This window comes from Bombus terrestris, chromosome 15, assembly GCF_910591885.1.
Source record: "Bombus terrestris chromosome 15, iyBomTerr1.2, whole genome shotgun sequence".
Classification (NCBI taxonomy): Eukaryota; Metazoa; Arthropoda; class Insecta; order Hymenoptera; family Apidae; genus Bombus; species Bombus terrestris.
The window spans coordinates 3,052,852-3,070,217 of record NC_063283.1 but is presented as its reverse complement, the minus strand read 5'-3'; the positions used below and the strand labels follow the sequence as shown (position 1 = coordinate 3,070,217).

General features: G+C 32.4%; 3 protein-coding genes across 9 annotated transcripts; 1 reads left to right on the top strand and 2 right to left on the bottom strand.

Moving 5' to 3' along the window:
* The first annotated feature begins 25 nt into the window (after nucleotides 1–25).
* Nucleotides 26–4,691, top strand: LOC100645540. 2 transcript variants are annotated; one of them, XR_001099358.3, is made up of 4 exons: nucleotides 26–1,117; nucleotides 1,188–2,862; nucleotides 2,992–3,189; nucleotides 3,261–4,691. XR_001099358.3 is itself a non-coding variant. In XM_012316830.3 (3 exons), exons 1-3 carry the CDS (start codon nucleotides 1,028–1,030, stop codon nucleotides 3,111–3,113), a joined length of 1,887 nt encoding a protein of 628 aa, XP_012172220.2. In that variant the 5' UTR covers nucleotides 26–1,027; the 3' UTR covers nucleotides 3,114–3,190. The 2 variants fall into 2 exon arrangements, 1 of the variants encoding a protein (XP_012172220.2); XM_012316830.3 differs by lacking the exon at nucleotides 3,261–4,691 and having other exon boundaries at nucleotides 2,992–3,190.
* LOC100643544 (probable small nuclear ribonucleoprotein G) lies at nucleotides 4,676–5,620 on the bottom strand. The gene is made up of 4 exons (XM_003401030.4): nucleotides 5,405–5,620; nucleotides 5,231–5,253; nucleotides 4,972–5,096; nucleotides 4,676–4,902 (listed from the first exon to the last, which is right to left on the bottom strand). Exons 1-4 carry the CDS (start codon nucleotides 5,434–5,436, stop codon nucleotides 4,852–4,854), a joined length of 231 nt encoding a protein of 76 aa, XP_003401078.1. The 5' UTR covers nucleotides 5,437–5,620; the 3' UTR covers nucleotides 4,676–4,851.
* A 253-nt stretch (nucleotides 5,621–5,873) lies between these two features.
* On the bottom strand, nucleotides 5,874–17,272 carry LOC100643060 (inositol polyphosphate-5-phosphatase A). Of its 6 annotated transcripts, none has more exons than XR_007226483.1 (13): nucleotides 17,133–17,272; nucleotides 16,423–16,464; nucleotides 16,246–16,346; nucleotides 15,597–15,684; nucleotides 15,431–15,494; nucleotides 15,113–15,333; nucleotides 14,905–15,045; nucleotides 14,658–14,819; nucleotides 14,372–14,557; nucleotides 14,220–14,285; nucleotides 14,051–14,091; nucleotides 13,471–13,554; nucleotides 9,890–9,953 (listed from the first exon to the last, which is right to left on the bottom strand). XR_007226483.1 is itself a non-coding variant. In XM_020866835.2 (13 exons), exons 1-11 carry the CDS (start codon nucleotides 17,193–17,195, stop codon nucleotides 14,059–14,061), a joined length of 1,167 nt encoding a protein of 388 aa, XP_020722494.1. In that variant the 5' UTR covers nucleotides 17,196–17,272; the 3' UTR covers nucleotides 9,890–9,953; nucleotides 13,471–13,507; nucleotides 14,051–14,058. The 6 variants fall into 6 exon arrangements, 5 of the variants coding, with proteins under 5 accessions (XP_020722495.2, XP_048268425.1, XP_020722491.2 ...); XM_020866835.2 differs by having other exon boundaries at nucleotides 13,471–13,507; XM_020866836.2 differs by lacking the exon at nucleotides 14,051–14,091 and having other exon boundaries at nucleotides 5,874–9,953; nucleotides 11,923–13,507.
* Nucleotides 17,273–17,366: the final 94 nt, after the last annotated feature.

The window sequence follows — 17,366 nt, the reverse complement described above, 5'->3', positions numbered from 1 at the left end:
ATAACATGGGCTAAAGAATTTTCGACATAAAAGATTTACTATTTTCTATCTAATTCTGTTTATATTTCGTATTCATTCATAAATAGAAACACTGAATGGATAATAATGAGTTTTATGTCGCTATTTATTATTTACTTTAATGCGAAGGGTACGGAGCAATATGCTTCTATTATATTATTAATGGCGCAAATAAAATTCAAATCTTTCGATCAATTAAAAATGAAAGATAAAGGAGTTAAATAATTATATATTGTCAAATGAACTTTCGGTTTTTATTTGCGTAGAACAGATAGTAGATAATGGGCATAAAAAAAGATATAAATGTCAAAAAATCAAAGTATCTCGAGTGAGAGGCATCTTCCCCTTGTATCGTTTCCCTCCAATAGGAATCGTTTGTGCAGACCCGTAGTTTACAAAGAAATGAATTTTGTCAATAAGTTTCATTATAATGTTGTAAACATCATTGCCCTTGGAAAACTCTAAACGTACCGTTTTCTTTGTTATCGTGGTCGTTCAGGCAAAATATGTTTATTATATGCAACAAGATTGGCACTATATAAAAAAAAATTAAGTTTTTCTATATTCAATGTGTCACGATGAAACATTCGATTTCACGCGATCATAAATTTATGAGTTGCGGGAGTGTTGAATTACTCGTTTATTGATCGCTGTCAGTGACAATAATTTAAGAACTTGTGAGTGTTTCGTTGCCAAATGTTATCGTACTATCCCAAACATTATGTACCTTTCTATATTAGAGTACGCTATTGTGATTTGTCGAGGAACCGATAACCTAACAACTATATCGAATGTTAGAAAAATTTCGCATAACATTTCACACATGAAATTGTAACAACGTTTAATGTTTGGCAGCTTATTTCGAATTTCGCGTCTGTGTTACAAAACAAAGTGTACACGTATGTGACGCAATGTTGTAATTCAAATATTTACGGAATTATTACACGACGAGAGGAATTAATCGTACTTTATAGGAGATTGCAAAATTGTATATTTTTATATAGTGAAAATGGCCCATGCCTCGTTGCCGAAGCTTATTTGCACGCCGATAAATACATCAAGAATGTGTCCATCAGATTTCACTACTACTCTATCTGATGTAAGTTTGACGTTTACGATATTTGTGTATTTTTGTTACGTTATATTTTTATTTTATTATTTTGCAATAGGTGTTACAATCGGATCCAGTAAAAAGGTTACTCAATCAACCAAATATTATTGTTAAAAGGATACCTTTAAAAATAAATGCAACATCTCTCTCCAACGATAATGTTTTAACAAACAAAATACATGATGTAGATTCAAATGTAAATAGAACAAAACAGTCAGAGTTGTCAGTAATACCTTTACAGACGAATCAAGAGGAAAATATAGAAGATAAAAATTTCTTACCTTCCAAGAAGCATGGTAAATCAGAAATTACAATAGTTCCTGTTACAAGAGAAAGAAAACCTTGTGGTCATTATGAACCTTGTGAAAATATTATATGCGATGTGATAGTACAACAATATGCAGACCGTGATGGATCATCACCTATGTTAGCCATTAATATAGAAGAAAGTGAAATAGATGCACCTGTTTTAAAACATTGTGAAAATAAAATGTGTGATGCATTAAGCATTGATCATGATCGTTGTCGCAGAGCTATAATTAGACTAAATAGATGTAATCAATCGATAGCTTGTGATATTTGTGGTATTATGTTACAAACACAAAGATCTCGTATATATCACAAGAATTGTATAAGAAAAAATGAATACAGGCATAATGAAATAAGCAGTGCCAAAATATTAAAAGAAAGAATGAGAGAACGAGAAATTCAAATAATTGAAGCTTCTAAAATGAAGAGAAATGATTATACAGATCCTATTACAGGGTACAGCCTTACAATGGAAACTTTAAAAAATAACAAAGAATTAATTATTATTCCAAAATCAGTTCCCTTACAGCAACAACAACCACCTTCTTCACAACCACCACCACCACCACCACCACCACCACCACCACCACCACCATCAACAACAACAACAACAATAACAGCAACAATTACTATAAATTCTATGTCCACAAAACAATCTACTTCGCAAATAAATAATGTAAATAATGTTTTTGGAAAACTTTTATCCAGTATACCAATTGTATTACCACAACAAAGTATAGTCCTTGGCAAAACACAATGTTCTAATGAAAATAGTATATCTAATCCTATACAATTAGCTGTATCAGAAGCCTTAACTAGGTCATTCGTAACAACAACTAGTACAGTTCCTTTACCTCAAAATCATTATATTACATTTACAACACAAGCTAATACACATCCGATACCAATAAACGAATTACTCTTGCCACACTCACAAATTGTCACAACACCCATTCAGCCTAAACCATTGTTAACACCTATACGTGTTGTACCTATAACTAACTTAATAACAGAACCATCCTTACTGCACCAAACACAGGGTATACCAAAGTTTTGTATTATGCCAGATGATACAGCACCATCATTAACTATAACGAATTCTCAATCTATTCAACATTTAGCACTTGTGCCAAAAGTTGAATTATCAACTAATTCAAAAACAGCAGTACGGAAAAAGAAAAAGATAGTAAAAAAGAAACGAAAAAAGAAAGTTTTCAAATGTGACTATTGTCTTAAAAACTTCAGTACAGATTGGTATTTCAAAATGCATGTTGCTATGCATACAGGTGAAAACCGGTTCACCTGCAAAATATGTAAACGATTATTTAGTAATCGATACGATATGAAGAAACATATATCGAATGATCACAAGAGTCAAAGCATTAGTTCTAGTATATGTAATCAGCAAATTACTGAAGATTCACGTAAGTATTTAGATTATATGTAGTGTACATGTAGTGTATATGCATTTGTTGATCACTTAAAATATCACAGACAAAAGTATAATGAAGATATAAGAACAGATATTGTAAAAATTCCTTCTAATGTTATAGAGACAAGCAACCTTGACATACAGCAAGAAGTAAGAAAAGAAGATAAAACAAATGGATACATTATTATGCCTACTCAAGATATTGTCAAAAATATCAAAACAGAACTACGTCATGAAGTATAAATCATTCCAGATTAGCAACACATTGAAACAAAGAAACAATTGTCTAGATTAAAAATACGACTGTTATAAATTTCGAGTAAGTTAATTTGTAAAACTATGCATAAAACGTGCTTAAATACTATAGTTAATCAAATGTTAATCTTTTAGGAGAAAATTTTATGTTACATTGTACAAATGTACATATGTTTTATGTAATTGTATATTTTAATTTCTGAAAAAATTATTGCAATATTCTTAAATTCTATGAGACAAACGGAAAAGAAAAGTTGCTTGATACATATTTGGTTTATATGTTAAAATATATTTACTTTATTTATGAAACAACTCTAAATATTTTAATGAATGTTATAAAAATGTATTATATGACTGAAAAATTTAATATTTTTTAAATAAGAACGATTACAAAAGTTGACAAAGATTATATATATAATATTATGAAATCTTTCAAACTGTGATATATGGCCATCTTTCCACTATAACTTCTTTTCAAATTATCTAAAAATGTATCGTCCTTAATTACATATTTAATATAACTTTAAGCACAATAATAACTTTATACACTGAAATAAAACTATGATTGTGCACGTGGACGAAAATATGATAGACATATCTTAAAACGCACAAAAGAATAATTCAACAGAAAAGAACAATGTGTATATTTTAGAACTAGAAAATTTGTTATTAAATGTAAGAGTATTTTATATGGAAAGAAAGTTAAATGCCATTTCTAATACGTAGATACATATAAGTTATGTTGTGTTCCTTTTATTTTCAAATAAGTTGTTTAGTTGAAAGTATTCATTCACATAGACTAAAATTAATATACTATGTGTATTTATCTATATTTTTTTTTATTAAATTATTTTTCACTTTTCCCATTTCTCAACGTGAACTATGGTAACTTTTACAGAAAATTAAATACGTAAATATTTTCTTGCTATTGAATAAACTTAGTATTTAGAATAGGATACCAATATGAAAGAATTTAAAATTTTTATATCGTTATAGAAGCTAATTTGAGCTTCGTAATTTATGTTGAGATTTTAGTAAATGTTAACGGAAGAATAGACGAAATATTTTGCAAAGATATAGTTCCTTGGTAATAAAAATGAATGTCATGTGCCTTCAAAATTTCAATGTTCCTTATATAAATAAGACAGTTAATTCAGAAAAGTAAATGTTGATTATAAACAGCATTAATTTAATTAACTTGTTCTGTTATCTTTAACTGACAATAAAAAATACAATTTCAATACAATTGTGTAGTTAAACAGAACACTTTTACTTCAATATAAGTGTAATAAAGAAAATTATATGTGCATTTAATATTAATAATACTCAGTGTATAAAATTCAATGTAATAGTGAAAATAGAATGTAAATGTTTCACAATTGTGCAAAGAAATGGTGTTATTAATGAAGGATATTAAGCAGATTATTTTTGAAATCATAAAAATCACTGAAATGGTATATCAAATAAAATATATTCTGAGCAAAATATGTCATAATGAATTGTCTGTTGTATTGTATTTATATAAAAGGTTTTAAAAGAATAAATCACTATTTAATATGAAAACTATTTATTCAAAATAATTGTCTTTTCAAAGTGAAAATACTGATTAAGAATTATATTTCAAAGGCTGAATAAATATGATATTAATATTGAGTATGATATAAGAAGTTATTTAGTTATTTCCTTAAGAATACATATTACATTTTTATATTTTTAATATTTCAATTCATATCCTGTCTAAAGCCTCTAACATTATTACACTATTTCCACGTATTACCTAAAATGATAAGATGAATTAATTCAACAGAAATTCATTTGTTACCACAAAAAGAATTCATTAACTTACCACCATTCCAATATTATTCTTCGTACCATCTTTGCATTCTTCAACACTTTCATCTATAACCATGTTCATAAACGGATCAAATCCACGTAAAATTCCAATAACATGTCTTCCTCCATTGAGTTTTACTAATGAAAAGAATATATTTTGAGGAAATAACATCAATAAATATAATATACGATATTATGATTCCAATAACAAAATATTGCGTATAAACATAACTGCATAACCAATAATATTTAAAATATACTTATATACTCACATGATAATCTTTTATCCATGTATCTAAAAAATAAAAATAAAATTTTGTTACGCTTTGTTGCATTTACAATGTACAAGAATTAAAATTCAAATAATCTTAAAAATTAAGAAAGAAAATTAAAATTTTTATAACCTTTATACATATACTACTTAGAGATTTATATATTACACCTACTTTTTAAGCTCTGGAGGATGCGCCTTACTCATTTTTAAATTGGTTTTTCTTTTAAAGAATACTAATGATAAATTACTCCCACAATTATGAACATGTACTTCTTCCCGGCTTTTGTCTTCCTTCACACTATGATATTAAAATCAGCGGCGTGCCAACTATAGCCAATGCATGCACATTAACATCTTTTTTAGGTTACATGAATTGAGGTACCAACCTTAAAAGAACAATTAAATGCTTTGTTACGTTAATTTAAATAAATATATAATTATTATACATTACAGAGTTGAAATGAGGTACAAATAAATTTATGTGAATGAATTTTGAAATACAAAAAAATATAGAATATAGAATATATTTTTTGCTTTGACAAATCCTATCCTGAATCTGGATCAGCTGAATCGATTACTTTAATGTACTTTGCAAGGCATACATATTATTTTAAAAAGGAAAATACGTGTGTACGCACATATTGCAGAACGATAATTTTATTTTTCTTTTTCTATACTAATACATGAAGTAAATGTGACAATATAATATACATTTGACTCAACAAAACAACATAACCATCATTTAATTTCGTCAGTAGATTTTGGTCACTTTTCAAATCAGAAGTATTCCTATTATATAACGTTTATTCGTAACGTACATCATACATGCACATGTAATCTCATTATTTAACATATTATATTTTTGCAAGGTACTGTCAGTACAAAATATAAGTACATTCATATTTATAAAAGTACAACGTTCACTTGCCGTCGAAAGACGGAAGAAATAATGTTTCTCTTAAAACATCTCATAAAACATCAGAGCAAGCAAGAATTTCGATAGCGTACTTTGCATTTCAATCTAATCTTAATTATCATTTGTTGACTTTAACTTTTTACCTATTTATTAATTTTGCCATTTCGATTACTCAAACTCTTTCCTCTTTTTTTTTTTACTAGCTTGTAAACAACTAGCTTGTAAACTATGAAGATATATAAAAGCACAAATCATCGATTTTTATCGATGACAAGGTAATTAAACGTATGTGACAATTCTTTTAAAAATCTTCTCGAAAAACTTGCCCGCGCGGAAGATCCTAAAACCAGTCTGGTAAAAGCGTCAAATCCTTAATCTTACATACATGTTAATAAGTACATCCAGTTAAATTACTGTGTTACAGATAAAGTGTACAATTCGACGTTTTATGCATTTCCAGGTATTGCACAGAGTAGAATACAATATTGTTTAATTAAGATCGCATCGAGCATTTCATTAACTTAGGAAATACCTAGAAATCCTCCATAATAGATACGAGAATTCTAGTGTACTTTATACGTTGGTCAAAACAGATCAGGTACCCCATTAAGTTTCCAATCGACGAATTGTACGTTTTACCTTTAATTATCTTACGTCTAATTCTCAAGGAATGGCTTACGATTATCATTGACATACACTTCGAAAACAGACATTTCAAATACCAATCGCCACAATAATCAAGAAAATGTAGCATAACCATCTAATTCCCATAAGCATCAACAAGTGTCATATTCTATTTATTCTATGATATAAGCAAATTAGTAATTTGCATATTCGGATGACCTGAAAAAATTCTAGTCAGCAGTTTAGCATCTATTTCAGTGTGTTTATTCATAACAATTTTCTATCTACGTTCCATCCTTTTGATTATTTTCATGAAAATATGAATTTGAACGAACATCCATATTCTAATAATGAAATATGGTAAGAAATTAGTAACTTTGAATAAAAATAGCAACTTCTTCAAATCTGTTATTTCATCCACCAATAGAGATAAAAATTAGTAAAATTTAGCATGTTTTGCATCGTAGCCTGAGCGATGGGAATTGGAGGGTTACAACAGTAATTGAGTGCATGTCATAGCTTTTCGTTAAATGAGCGCGAGGACTTATTCAAGGTACCAATTAGCTTCTACGATTCTTGCGATGGCTGTTCATGCTTACTTTTATCACTATCGCTATACATGCGAAATTGTATGTAAGATGGAACGGATTTAAAAGCAGTCGTAGGTAAACGTCTCGACTTCTTCGAGATATAGTAAACCTTCATATAAAATAACTAACCTTCGCTTGCACCAAAGGCGAAGGCAATAATCAAGGGCCTCATGACAAAAACGATCCTTGTTCAATTTATCAATCTTTTGCAATAATACTACGTGTATAATAATGGATTTTAGTAGTCAGAAACAATACTCGCAACATGGAGGAATCGACATTATAAAAGATGATTTATATCTCGACTCATTGTCGATTGAAAATTGTTCTTCTATAATTTCATAATTTAGATTATGTAATATAAGGAATATTTTTCTTGAAAAAATTGCTATACATTGAGCCAAAGTTGAAGATGTTAAAATATTCTTTACTTTCCTGCAGAGAGGACAAATCATGGACAATGATCGTTTTTGATAGTGTGAAATGAGAAGTGCGGTATTGGCGAGTTTTCATCGCAAGGGAGTGTGGTATAACAATATAGCATCGCGTTTAAGTCATTCGAATCATCGCTTTCGCGTTATCGTATTTAGAGTATAATGGAAATCACAAACGAAACGAATAAACATAATCCATTATACTTTATGGACACTATGATGTTGGTACATCCTTATACATATTTCCATATAACATCAACAAATGTGAATTCAATGACGTAACCGGGGGGCAGTGGAAGGATTCGAAGAATTTTTAAGTAGTGACAAACATCCGCAATGGGATTATAACGAGTGTACATTTATCGTACGCATGTCGATAGAGGAATATAGATATGTTTTGCGTGCAAATACATACGATCTACCACGTCTAAACTTTGTATTTCCTATATTAACGACGTTCGAGTACCTGCCAACAGTTTCCCAGAAGCTTTGAGTTCCCTAGCTAGTGGTTACGCTAATGGAATGTACCCGCAAATTTAGTCCAATTGGATCGGATTAAGATACTATCGTGAATCGAGTGCTTCAAGTAAATTCCATCAGAGATTGGTAATGGTTTGTTTGAGCGTCGAAAATAATGCACTTACTGCTATTTAACACTGTAGCGATAAAATAATATAAAAAAAAAAAGAGAAGAGAAAAACGGCGATACATATTTTGACACGAGGAATTTTTTTCAGTGGAACTCGACGCCAATGTATGAGTAAAAAATGCCGTGCACATTATAGAATTGCAATGGAATTATTACATACAAAATTTCAAATGGGAATAGGTATTTTTCATTTTTGTACGTAAATATTCTTTCGCAAATGATTCTCATTAACTCTTTGCAACGTAATTCAACGAGACAACGCGTATCAATTATAATTGAATTACATTGTAAAAAGTGAAGTCGAATTGATATTGGCAGCAATCGTAGCGCAATACTCTTCTTTCAGCTTTCGCGATCTCTAACACTGAAAACCAACAAAAGTGAGGTACCACGGTAATATCACATCAAACGATCTCTCATGGAAACGTTTTCTTTATCGTGAATCTCTGCTCGTCTAATTATACAAATTATTTGCAAGACTCGCAGTCTTGGGAAGAACTGTCTGAAAGAACGTAGCGTAGGAACACCAAGACACTTAACGAATAAAATGCAATAATCGTCATACACGTCATTGTATCAACGATTTCGTCATATTAACAATTCTCAAAAAGATCTCGTCTTTTTTTTTTCTTCTAACATCTCTATTGTATAGTTTCAACAGGAAGTATTTCGAATTTAACACGTTCACTGCACACGATGCACATTCGAGTCGGCACATACTTTTGGATTATGTATCGTATCGACTTGAATTTGGCACATGAACTAAAAATCCCGAAATTATGAAAAAGTTTTTCGTAATAATTGGTATCTATTAAACACATATGTAATATAATGAGAATCAAATCCGCAGTGAATACATTAATAACTTCGAAATTACTAATAACGTATCGAGTTTCGTGTAAACATACCCAAAGCTTTTCGTGTATGCGAGCAAACAGCAGTTCACACCGAGAGCACGCTCCAGTATTAGCGGCAATCGTCGCACGTCCGTCGTCAGCAAAACGGTTCATAATTGTAGTATTTTGCTTTGACTCGATTTAACGAATCGCGCGACTTCGTCCATACGCGAATGCATGGGCGATCTACGATTATCGATTGAATGATCATTGAACGCGACCAACATTCTAAAAGTCGATAATCGAATAAAATCGAACATATTCGATTATTGGGACATTTCGAAAGCGTCGCGGCGAAATCTGCGCAAAGATTAGTTTTCCGGTAAAACCGTTAAAATATCTCGCAACAATAAGCTTGTGAAACGTTATTTCACATAACGTGAAATAGTTAGCTGTAAGTGGTAACCGTATACGAATAATAAATTCAATATCAGACGGTCGTTTCTCGAAAAATCTTAACCGACGAATCTGCGTGTTTAATATGAATATATCTCGTGATGGTAGTCGCGCCGTTGTTATTGTTGTTGCTGTGGTTGTCGTTATTATTGTTGAATATCTCACGACTGCTCAAGCTGGACATCGTACCCGATTCGGACGCCTCGTTCATCACGTCTGCAGCCAAGAATCAATCATTGACCAACTGTTTCGGAATCTTAGCAGAGCAGATGAAGGTAGTACACGTGTACGTATATCTCTTATACATGTTTCTAATTGCTATAAAATATTAGTTACATATAATATATCTCTGTCGTGGAAAAAAGTTTATTGTTTGAGTTTAACGGTTTATTTAAAAATAAAACTTCAAACTTACGGAGCGTCGTGAAGTTGGCTCCGGGAAAAGCAAATGGCGGGAAGTCATAATAATTCAAACAGGTTAATTTCTGTCACTATTCTTTCTATTGTTAAGCAATTACTGTTTCAGATTCGAAATTTTAAAGGTTTTTTCTTCATTTTACTTCGATCTGCTCTACCATATAAAATAAGGTATTAAGGATGCATTACGGTGCAACGTGCAAATAACAATAACACGTAATCACGTAAATCAAAGGATATAAATAAAAAAAGCAACTGTTGGTTGTATTAAAAATAAATTTATATTTACAAGCGAGGAGAAAATAATAATTACTAATAAAACGTTTTATAAGTCGTAAGCACAATAGAACCGGAAACAAATGCATGATAAATCGATTGCTCGAATCTGCGATATTTATTACGATCAGATTCAATATGTGGTCTGGAATTCGTTTTGCAAAATAAACGTTATAAATTATCTTTTACTAAGTACCTATGAGCGTAACGTTTTGAACAGTAAACGGCTATTAGTATTGCAACACTGTTTCTCGTATTATGTACAATTTCTTTTTCGGCAAGACACGGAACAGATACCCTTATTTGTATGCAAATTATTTTACGGTTAAACAGTATCGACTTGAATTGGCTTGAACCTTCCATGGAAACGTTAAGGACCTCATTGTCAATTTTTTACAAAATTGTACTCGTAGATATTGCCACAAAGAAAACTACTTGTAACTTGTAACTAAACGTATATAGGAAATTAGGAAAGATAGCATTAAATGATTACGTATAACGTAAAGATATATGGCTAACAATTTTATCGTATAAGTTAATATCTTCCTTTCTATTAACTAAAACGAAACTAACTTTGGCAGTCGAGTCCAAATAATGGACTACGTGCGTGTCGCGTCTACACGTACGTTTCTAATATTCTATCATATAGGACACAGTAAATTTGGCAAGGGTTACGATGCACATAGAAGCACACGTGTTCTTGTACGCTGAAAATGCTGTGAATGGAATTCTTGCGATAGCAATAGAACGTAAACGTGAACAAAGAGATAAAATCGAGACGGTCGAAAATTAAGTCATTGTAGCAAAAAAACATTGTAACAAAAGATTACGAAAAATAACAAGATAATAACTTTCTCGAGTGATGCCCGATACATACTTGACTGGAAAACTTATTTAATAAATTAATAACGAAATGGGACAACGTAATCGTTAGGGATTTTTACGTATCTATTACATATACTGGTAACACTGCTTAACAGATCGTACGTTGACACAGTCATCTGGATATTCGGACTCATTAAAACTCTACATCATATAACGTAACATATCACTACGTAACAATGATATACTGCTTATTCAACTGCGCATCTAGAATATGAAAATTTATAGTACGTAACTATATCGTTTGAATATACGTTAAAAAGATAGTTGTTGACGTGATACGATATTAGAGTATCATGCTCATGCAGAAGACACTTTGAACATGAAAACGTCTTGCAACATGCATGTACAATGGAAAATCGATGCTATCGGATAGAGCGTCAGTAGCATATTTTAAGTGTTCAAAAATATAGCTTTTTCCTTGCTTCTTATTTCTTATCTCTTATAAAATAAATCTTAATAATTGATTTCTTCAACTTCGTTCTTGGGATAGTTTCTTATTCCGAGGAAACTGAGAATTATGACTACAATATACGAAAGGCTAAATAAGGAACATGTGTGAAGATTTTGCATTTTCACGATATAACGCAGCAACACTTTTGACACTTACTTTCCTTCCCAATGATATTGTCCTTATAATTTTCTATATCAGAGTTACATGCTTTGAGTTTGAGTTTAATGTCCTCTGTATTATCATTGCTACTTTGATTTTGTACAAAATCACTTCTTGTAATTTGTTGTGAAATTATCATTTCACACTTGCTACAACGTCTTGATACTTCTGTTTGCTTGCTACTTGCATCAAAATCTTCAACATTTGTACATACATTTATCTCATTACACTTGTTCTGTTTTGATTTTATGTTCTCTGCCTCCATATTCTGCAATCTGTCTTCTCTTTCACTCCTATGGTGAATTGTCCTTTGTTCCGTTTCTGCAATAACTTGTAATACTTGAGAAGTTCGTTCATCTGCTAAAATCGTCTCCGAAATTATACTTCTACTTCTAATACTTGTCTTATCAACTAGTGCATCATCCGTGAATGCACGTTGATTTTTACTATTATTATCCTCCGTGCTCTCTAATGTATTTATAATTTGATTTAAGCATTTCTCTCTATTTTCAAGCATTCGTTCCTCGCTCATTTTACTCATCTTACCGTCAGTATTAAAGAGATTTGTACTAACCATCATTGCACAAGAATTCTTATCTGGTTTCGTTATTAGCTCATTTATGTTTTGCAAATAAACGCTCTCGTTCACTCCTATTTTTTTCATATTTAAGCTCAGTCTGTTGCTCTCGTCGTCTGTTTTATCGCAAAGTTCATCCGACTTTCCTGAACTGAACGCCTCGCCGCTCAAGCTCTTTGTTCGGTCGTCCGAGTAAGTGCTTAGTTTCTTATCCGAATAATCGCTATACTTGTCGTCGTGTAAGTACACGGAACTCTCGTTTGATTCAAAGTTACTAGCATTTATTATTGATATCCTTGGTATAATCAAATCGGAAGGCAAACCCTCAACACCGTTCGGCGGAGTTGAATCCAAGGACGATCGTTTGATGAAATCTCCAAACGAATGATATCCTTGTTGTCCTTTGCTTTGAACCCATGCTTCGGTTAAAAGATGCGATCTCTGCCAGGACAGGTCGCTGTTACATCTGTTTGTCCTTACAGACCATACATTTTTACAGTCCTCAGCATTGGGCCACGAATGTAAGCAGCAGTCGCTAGGGCTTCTTTTGATATCAGCTGTATCTTGATCCGCGTCCATCGCCTCTTGTTTTTTGTTCCGAACGATCAGTTCTAACTTGGATTTTAAGAGAGCAGGCGATACAGCTGTGTCTAAACGTCTGGCGAAGTTCGACGTCTGTACAAACTGTGCCATGGACACGTTGTTCATATTATCTATGTCTACGTCCGGGAGTTCATCCGTGGCTGATATTATAGCATTTGGACTCGGACTGTCCATGCTATCTGGGGTATAAGGATCATGCTTAATGGGTGCTGCGTGCAACAGATTAGTCGAACGGTCCGTGTAATTAACCTGTCCACTAGCGCAACTACCGTAATCAAGCAACATGGATAACAATTCCACATAATTGCTTGGCACTCGAAAGCAAAACTCAGGTGCACTCGACAAGCTGCAGCAGTTTATCATACCTTCGTCCACGGTGAGATTAGCCCTCAAGTAGACTGGCTGCAAACGGGAAAAAATGGACGATCCTTATGTAATATCGTGCATCTCTATGAAGAAATGGAGAGGGATATTCTTCGTATGGTAGGACTCTATAAAAAGTCTAACTAACATTAATGTAATTCAGGGAAACGATATAACAAAGTACTTTTGATACGATACTATAGAAACATGGTGCTAAACGTTTGGTAAAGTTCACTGAAAAGTATTTCACGTTGGCTACAAAAATGGGTATCAAACTCTTTTCAATCTTATGCATGATCTTTCGAACGAAATTTCATAGTATCAGGGCGATAGAACGCATACCTGTGATGACCACACAAAATATACTTAACTCTTTGTGGTGGCAACGTGTTCAAAATGCTATATACAATTATAAAATTGGGAATCGTTAAATAAGTGATTTTCAAAAGTGTTACTATACTGAAACGAACTACACTGACAAGCCTCTATGTAATCATAAATAGAGGAGTGAAATATCAGTAGAAGTAGAGGATATATGGAAAAACCAAGATAAAAACAGGCAGACAGTTGATAGATAGGTACCTTAGTGCTTAGAGATTCATTCGAAACTCCAGAAAAACAGGCTGCACCATAATTAAAAGAATGAATCATCAGAATAATAACTAGGAAGTGTGTAAATATATTCACCCAGCATAGTAATTAAAAAAACTAGTACCTTTCTTCTTACATTAGAAAGAAAAGACTCTCTCACCTTATGATCGCCCATACAAGTTGTTGGCCCTATTATTCCATATTCCATGGCATCCGGCGATGATATCTGAAAAATGATAGTAATCGTGTTGCATAAAAGACTATTTGTCTGAAAGATACGCGTTTAGAAAAGATATAAATGATATTTCGTACATCTTGGACTAGCATTTTAGCGGTAGGACTCAGCAGAACACGATCGCACCAAGCCGGTACTCTTGTTTGCATATAATTTGATCCTTCATTGACATCTTCCTCAAATGGGTAACTGGGTACAAATTTAATCGGAAATTCAAATAATCTTCCATCAAAGTCTTCCAGCTCTCTGTCATATTCACGTAGCTACATAAATATTGGTAATTTCATTATGGTCTTCCTAATCGTCAATGCAATATTATAAGTAACGTTATACAACGTAAAGTTCGAACAACGAATTACTTACCCATTGTCCACTATTTTGCACAAAAACATTCTGATGCTCGTAATAAGAAAATTCTTTTTTCCCTAATGTTAATATGAGATCATCGTCTTTATTATGAAACTGCAGCTTCGAAATACTTCCTTTGTTTGATAACCTTCTTTCTTGAGTATCTTCTGTAAGTTTCTGTGTAAAAGTAAAAGTACAGATTATTTTTATTTTTTTGTACTTCTGCAAGAGCAACATCATCGTCGAATTTTCTCGTACTTACTTTGATTACACCGGCTGTGTCCGTTCTAAAATTAAAGTCTCCAAATAAAAAGTATGGTACATTTGAATATTTATCATTATGAAACCTATCTAATGTATGCTCGAGCGCTCTTCTACGCGTCTTACTGTATACGGATGGAAACTGAAAATATATTATCAGAATAGGTAAATCATAAAGTTATCTCATAATACAAGGTAAAATCACTTACTGTTTCCATAGCAATGAAATTACTGGCATCATGAAATAAATGTATGTTTATGAGATCAAAAACTGTTCCACTAATACTCCATCGTGTTCTCAGAAATCCTTTTCTGGACCATTTACATTCTGGAAAGAATTCCTGAGGGAACTTTGCTTTTTCTTTGGTCGTGACTGCTTCTATATTACCAGAATGAATCTCCTTTCCATCCACTGGTATAAAAGTACATTCTAAAATTACAATAATGACTTGAGTTTAATTTGCTCTTATCTATTAAATACTTTAATTCGCTCAGGTACTGTAATATTAATCTATCAATCATTGTACCTTGGAAGTCCCATAACAAAACTTCTTTCAAAGATTCATGTATAAAGTACAAATTTCCAAGGGCCTGAAAAATGTTAATATTAACATAATTATATATAACTACTACTAAGAACCATATATGATAATATATATTTTATAAATACATAGCTTTTTTAATTTAACCTACCGTAAAATGTTCAGCAGATGAATAATCTTCATCCAAGAATACCCTAATTTTGTCAAACAGCCTTAATTCCTCCGATGACATTAGTAACCTGCAACAAATAGCTATATTAAACTAAATTAAGCTTTACAAGAAACACAAAGATCTTTCTATCCTGAACTTTTCATAGTAGCTTAAAGATCTGTTATATTTTCAAGCACTTTTTTTACATTGCTCCCCTATGAATATCATTCGATAAATTCATCTTTTGAAGTAGCTCACTCAACCATAGAGTAACGCGTGATCATCTATTTTTATCCCTTTCTGCCACTTATGCGTTAAATCATTCAATATTGTGATCAGGAAAACCTATCAGTCTTGGTATAATTTTTAAAAGGCATACCTCCTACTACATTTTACTCCATACATCATACTCCATAAATATTTCACATATAAGCCAAGCAGTAATATTTAAACAAATATTATCGCATAGACTAGCAACTGTTATCTCATTAATCTGGTTAAGGAGATCAGTCAATGGAAGCCTTTCAAGAAGCTTTACTTTAACAAGATTTTCTGGAATATCTTTAACATCCTTAATACAATATATGTAATCATTGCTGACTGTGCAGTAGACAAAGCTCTAAAAATACGAAAAGAGATAACAAATTACCTAACAAAGTCTTCCACCTGCCTGGTGCTGTGCTCATAATTTTTTCCACCTACTTCTTGGCAGTGCAGTGCAATAAATTTTGGATCCAGCCTCAGTATAGTCTGAAAAGCATTCTCCGTGAATGTAAATACCCGTTATATTTACGCAATGACAACGCATGTTATCTGTAATACTTACAGATAAAAATTCTTCCGTCCAAATTTTCAACATCATGCTAGGCTGTAAAAAGGACACACTTTCGTAATCTTGATCAAAACTTCGATCAAACAAAGAGATGCTTATCATTTATCAATAAAAAAGATAGAAAGAAATTTAAAAACATATCTTCATTCATATACTGTTTGTATATACGCGCAGAAGATCAACTTTAAATCTTAAACAAAAACCCATGTACGGCTAATGTCATCGTTCTTATTATCGCTTAATGGAAAAACGTAATTCGGTTCGATCTAAATTCACGCGACTAACCAGAATCTACTGTTATAGAAAGAAAGTCGTTGATAATAACAACGCGATTCTGCGCGCGTTAGAATTACAATTAATACCTGCGGGATTGCGAACAAGATCGTGAAGCTTTACATAGCGAGAAAAACAAGGGAAAAAACTGATGAATGAAGGAAGAGTAGTTGTAAATAGCGAATAGGAATTAGTAGTGCATTATCATCTATTATCGTAGCGTCGTACGAAAGACGCGCGAAGCAGCTAACTTTGAACAGGCGAAAAAAAAAACTGGAAAAAGAAAGAAAAGACGGTGAAGGAAGGAGACAAGCAGGCCGTGCCGCGTTTGAAGGTAAATCGCGGGGCACGATCGATCGATCGTTCAGGGTCGGTGGAACGGCGGAGAGGAACGCGAGAAAGGAGAATGCGAAAAAGTCCGGGAAACTCACCTCCTCGAAGATACTGCCGACGTTCGCAGTGACCAATAGTACAGGAACGCCGTTACCCGCCATTCTTCAATGTGTCAAGAAGGGAAAGTTTTGAATAAAGCCTCGCTGTTGCCCTTGAAGAGAAAGAAGACGGATATCGGGTGGCGTAGGACGATCACGAGGAGAACGTAAACGTCGTAAAATAGATGTAAGATCGATGCAAATGACTGTCAAAAAGGGATCGACACACGAGTC